General features: G+C 47.2%; 1 protein-coding gene across 1 annotated transcript; it reads right to left on the bottom strand.

Moving 5' to 3' along the window:
* Nucleotides 1–2,751: 2,751 nt before the first annotated feature.
* LOC125553942 (E3 ubiquitin-protein ligase Os03g0188200) lies at nucleotides 2,752–4,290 on the bottom strand. Its single transcript, XM_048717588.2, has one exon. The coding sequence runs from the start codon at nucleotides 4,179–4,181 to the stop codon at nucleotides 2,937–2,939; it is 1,245 nt and encodes a 414-aa protein (XP_048573545.1). The 5' UTR covers nucleotides 4,182–4,290; the 3' UTR covers nucleotides 2,752–2,936.
* Nucleotides 4,291–5,940: the final 1,650 nt, after the last annotated feature.

Here is a 5,940-nt window from a genome sequence, read left to right as displayed (position 1 = left end):
TGAAAAACACCCCGGTACTCATCTGTAAATAGTAGAGTGATAACTTTTTTATTTGGGGAATTTGTAACTTTCTAAAGTTTGTATTTTTTAATAGATCCGAACGATCGTTCGATCGCACAACCCCGTGCGCCAGCCCAGCCCACGCCCAGATCAGGATTTATTTTTCACGTCTTGATAAAAGAAAAAGTAATTGTCTAAAGTGGGACTAAAATCCTAGGACTTGAACCCATGACTCCTACGACGTAGCAGCAATGTACTAACGAACTCACCATGCCTTGATTGTTGTCCAATAAGTAGAAATATGACAGTTAACCTTTTTTCACTTTCATTTGAGCCAAAAAAATCATTTTTCTTCCTGTGTTTTTTTGGATTTCTCAAGTTGTTTTGTAGTCTTCCATATACCAACACGTTCTATATCTAGCCCATGTAGTCTCGTTGTAAATATCATGGCAATTTCACATGAGAGACTTTTTGGGTTGAAACATACCCCGGTAAATTTTGTGCAAATGACATGGTAACTTGTGCACAGGGACCCGATAACTTATGTATAATGTCATGGTAACTTCGGGGTGAAAAAATTATTGAAACATCTCCCCGGTAATTTGTGTGTAAAGAACATGGTAATTTCTGCATGGCAACCCTGATAACTTAGGCACAAACACCACGGCAACTTTGACCTGAAGGAAAAAGTTGTCAAAAATGTACCCCGGTAACTTTTGTATAAACATCATGGTAATATGGCATCATATACATCATAACTTAGGTACAAACACCATGATAACTTAGACCCTGAGGAAAAGTTGTTGAAAAATATAACCTCGATAACGTTTGCGTGAATATCATGTTAATAGAAGCACCGCATACCTGATACTTAGGTGAACCGCGGGAGGGGGAGGATTTGTTGAAAAACATATTTCTCAATACTTTGTGTGCAAATAGCACGATATTATACACACAATAAGTTGGTAACTCACTACAAACATCACGGATAACTTTTGACCCCGGCATAAAAGTTTGTTGAAAACATACCCTGATAACTTATGTGTAAATAACATGGTAATATACATACAACAGAGTTGATAACTTAGTTAATCCAGACGTGGTAATTTTTTTACCAAGGAAAAATGTTGTTAAGAAATACCTCACAGCAACTCATGTGTAAACAACATGATAACAGACGCAAATGAGAGCTCATAACTCATACAAAAATCACGGTAATTTTTTGACCGAAGGAATGAAAATTGTTGAAAAGTATACCCCGATAACTTTTGTTCAACATGGTAATATACATAACAAAGCCGATAGCTCACTACAAACATCGTAATCACTTTTTGACCCAAGGGTAAAAATTTGTTGAAAACGTACCCCCGAAACTTCTGTGTAAATAACATGATAACTTATGTATATACATATGTGATAACTTACGTAACCCAGATGTTGTAACTTTTGTCCGAAAAAAAGTTATCAGAACATATCAACATGGGATCTAGTTTCGAAGATCTCGTCGAGACGATTTTTTTTTGTGAAGACGGTTTTTCAGTTGGAGCGATGGTTTGACCTATAAAACATTTTGAAGTTTGAAAAAAAAAGAATCTAGGATGACATCAGTTTTTCGTTTTTTAGTGTATATATATGCCATGTAATTAGAGGGAGGCGTAAAAAGAAAATTAGTCATTCTAATACATGCATGTATATAATTAGAGTGAAGTAAGGATCGTTCTTGCTTATTGCTAAAATTCGAACGTTTGGTAGTTATTAAAGTCCAAAAGAAAATCAGAGTTTACAGAAGCTGTGTTGGTGGCCTATTTTTGCCTCAACTACTAGTAAACTTTAAAAAAAAATTAAGGGTACATGAGCTATTGGAGTTGTTCTAACGGGGCCCATTGATATCGTTGACAGGCCAATCCTAGGATAATTTAACTTTTCGTCGACAGACTGTCATTTTTTCTTGAAAATCTGACGACTAGGTGCTTGTGTAGTTATAAGATACTCCAAATGCCAGTGCATTTTGGTTTTCTCTCTCTGTAATAAAATACACTGATAGGAGTAAAAAGTCAAGATGTTGAGATCATAACCAATTGTTAAAACTGTGCTGTTACTTCAATTAAAACCATTTAAATTATATGTTGATCTTCTGTGAAGTTGGCATATGATATTTATGGTTCCGCAGCTATTAGATTCATTTATCCAACTTTTTATAGGGCTATATAGAATGTCAAGGCTTGAAATGTGGATGTGCAACAGCTGTGGCTGTCCAGTGTGCACCATTATTCCTAAACAAATCAAACAAGTTCTGAACTATGAAGTGGCTTCGTTGACTAAGATCTGCCTGTGACAAGTTATTTCAGAGTCACACAGGTATCATGCAGCATGTTTCTCTGCATTGTTTTCTGTCTCCACCGTCACACGATTTCAGTCACAAAGTATGAACAAGCTTGCTTTGGTTACAAGTTTGCAAGATCTTCTTTTTCGCCTTGCTATGAGGGGGAATGGATTTATTCATGGACTAGAGCAAGTCAACTGCAAATTAGCTCCAAAAACAACACTTCCATGCCATCATCTCATGGCTTGTGGAAGACTGAACTTCTCTAACGCTGAATATTGGCGCCGCTGCTGATTTCCAAGATGGATCTGCTATCGTTGTGCACTTCTTGTGCTTGATGATCTTATATGCTTATAAGGATTTCAGGTAATCGTTAGCTTGGTGATGACGATGCATGAAGTAGCTAGGATGGCGAGACTGATTCACAATTTTCTTAGCAAAAAAAGTCTGTATTTACTTATGTACAGAGAGTCGGATATCACAACTTCGAAATCGACCAAACTACAACTCTAAAATGTACAGTTCTGGTCACATTCAACAGAACAACACTTGGATCTCCACTACTTTCAATGCTACAGAAAGACAACAATCAACTAAATGTATTTCCTTGGCTTCATCGCTGCGACGTCGCCGCCACCGGGACGGCAGAGGAGATCTGGAAGACCTCCGGGTTCCAGTCGCCAGCTGCGACGTCACCGTCAATGACGAACCCGGCGAACGTGAGGCTGTGCGCATAGTACTTCTCCTCTTGCCCGGCGTCGTCCTGCACCACCACCACCTCCACCGCGTCACCGCTGGCGGCGTGAGTTTGCACCGGCGCCACCCTCCGGCTGCTGCCGCCCAGCTCGTTTCGGTGTGGTCCCGACAACGCGCGGAACAGCGCCGACCATCGACCGCTAGGACGCGCTGCCGACATTGTCCGTAACGCCGACGGCACCCACCGCCCGCTTGACGTGCTTGCCGCTGCCGCGGTGGTCACCGCGCTCATCGCTCTGCGAAGCCGCTTCGCGTCCTCGATCTCCCTCCTCAGCCTCTCCGGCAGCCGCAGCGTGAACCGATCCACGCGCTCCTCCGCCGTCTCTGCCTGCTGCTTATCAGACGCGCAATCTTCAACTGGTGCTGGACCGGAAGTCTCGACGTTGATCACCGTGTCGTTTGACGTTTCTACCTGAGCAGCGAGGTCAGCCGCTAGGACGTGGCCGGCGGCGGCGACGGCCGGGTCGGCCAAATCGGCTCGGCACACTGGGCAGGTGACGTGCGCCGCGAGCCACACGTCGATGCACGCCGCGTGGAAGACATGGCAGCACCCGGGGAGGAGACGGAGCTTCTCCCCGTCGTCAGCGAACTCGGCGAGGCACACCGCGCACTCCAGAGCCCCGCGGCCCGCCTTGACCGCCCTCGCCCTCGCGTACGTCAGCACCGGCAGCGCCTCCATCGCGGCGACGTCGAGCCCGGGACGCCTCCTGCTACGGCTAACCGCGGACGAGAATGCGGCCGCCGCAGCGGCCGCGACGGCAGCATTGGCGTTCGCGGCGGCCCCACCTCGGCGCGCGCCCGTGGCGGCGTCCGCACAGCGGCGGAGGTACGCGGAGAAGAAGCCGACCAAGAAGAGGGCCACGATCACGCCCACAAAGAGGATCGAGGTGGCAACGTTGAAGGTCCCGCTGCCAAGTCCCCCGGCAGCTGGCGGCGGGGGCGGGGGCGGGGTTGACGCCCAAGCGAAGGTCGCGCCGGCCGTCGGCGGCGTGAAGATGAACTGCGACGAGGCGGGCCGGATTCCTGCGAGCACGAGGACTAGAAGTCGGAAGAATGGACGGTGGCGGTGAATGCATGCGGTCCTTGGCGGTGAGGGCGCCATTGGCGTGCAGGCGGAGGACGGGGCGTGCAGGCGGAGGACGGGACGTGCAGCGTGGAGGGAAGTGCGGCGGCGTGCGTGCGATGGAGAGGGAACATATGAAGTGGTGGAGACGTGCAAGGAGTGACGTGGGAACGAGTAGGAGTCAAAGTTTTCTTTTGGGTATCATGGCTTCTGGCTTCTTTCGTTTGACATTGTTAATTCAGGGACCGAATTAAGCGTGTGTTTAGTGCTAACATAACATGTGTGTTTAGGTAAAGTCAAACGCACTTTGGCGTCGGTGATTAGATGTGTAGGGGTTGGGGGCGAATACCAAACCTCCTTTTCTGCCCCCCTCCCATATCTTAAGCAAAACAGAGTGAGCCTCGTGTGGGGTTTATGGATCATCACTTTGCGATCATAATTCGACCCTTTTGAATTAATTAAAGTTCTGACACTGGAGAAAGGTTTTTTTTTAGAAATGGAGGAGGACCCCCGGCCTCTGCATCTGGACGATGCATGCAGCCACTTTATTGATTATTCACATAAGACCTTACAAAGTCATACAATAGTAAGACTAAAGCCACCGTCTAGGCAACATCTGCCGCTACTCCTATCCAGTTGATGTAGGGATGCTGATAGTCTGGGCCTAATACCAAACAGACCTCGCAGCCAAACCTAACATCTATGACCTGAGGTCCCAACCAGGACGTCTGCCGGGTATGGGGCACCCACCAGTCTGGCGCCCTCTTCAACCCGGACGCCTGCCGGGTATGAGGTCGCCGCAGCCACCTACCACCAATCCATCTTCAGAGTTGTACTGTTGCATCTACCGTGCCAGGTCCCTCTGCCATCGACGCCACCACGACGCCAGACAGCGTCGTCCTCCTGCGCGAGTCCATCCTCGCACATCGGCCGCCGAATCTGCACTGCGCCACGCCGTCGAGATCCGTCGCTATCAATGTGTAGGATGAAGCACCGCTCCACCTAAGATGCGGTCCACTGGTCCCTCGAGCCCGTGCACACCTTCAAGAATGACGCCCCCAAGGGGGAACGACATAAGAACGCCGCCGTGAGGAATAACCTTAGAAAAAGGGGGGTACAGGAGAGTCAGGTTTTGATCATGTGGAACTGTGGGTTATGGGCCCACCATGTGGGTTAAAAGTAGAAAGGGGGCCGATAGCAAGACATGTCAGATGATACACTGTCAGTTATGTTGCCAACAACATTGGTACCAAGGGCGAGGGACGAATAGAACTATTTTCCTACTCGTTGAATGAGGCGGACCAATAGGCAAAGTTCTCATCCATCGGTGGTTACTGATGACCCACAAGTATAGAGATCTATCATAGTCCTTTCGATAAGTAAGAGTGTTGAACCCAACGAGGAGCAGAAGAAAATGATAAGCGGTTTCCAGTAAGGTATTCTCTGCAAGTACTGAAACAAGTGGTAACAGATAGTTTTGTGATAAGATAATTTGTAATGAGCAACAAGTGACAAAAGTAAATAAGGTGCAGCAAGGTGGCCCAATCCTTTTTGTAGCAAATGACAAGCCTGGACAAACTCTTATATGATGTAAAGCGCTCCCGAGGACACATGGGAATATCGCCAAGCTAGTTTTCATCACGTTCATATGATTCGCGTTCGGTACTTTGATAATTTGGTATGTGGGTGGACCGGTGCTTGGGTGTTGCCCTTACTTGGACAAGCATCCCACTTATGATTAATCTCTACTGCAAGCATCCGCAAATACAACAAAAGTATTAAGGTAAACCTAACCATA

The sequence above is a fragment of the Triticum urartu genome, chromosome 4A (genome assembly GCF_056163025.1).
Source record: "Triticum urartu cultivar PI428250 chromosome 4A, HENAU_Tu73, whole genome shotgun sequence".
NCBI classification, from domain to species: domain Eukaryota; kingdom Viridiplantae; phylum Streptophyta; class Magnoliopsida; order Poales; family Poaceae; genus Triticum; species Triticum urartu.
This window is presented reverse-complemented; position numbering and strand designations above follow the sequence as displayed.

What these genes read in the sequence shown, in the direction of transcription:
- LOC125553942 (XM_048717588.2), bottom strand. Translation starts at nt 4,181, where the DNA reads ATGGCGCCCTCACCGCCAAGGACCGCATGCATTCACCGCCACCGTCCA.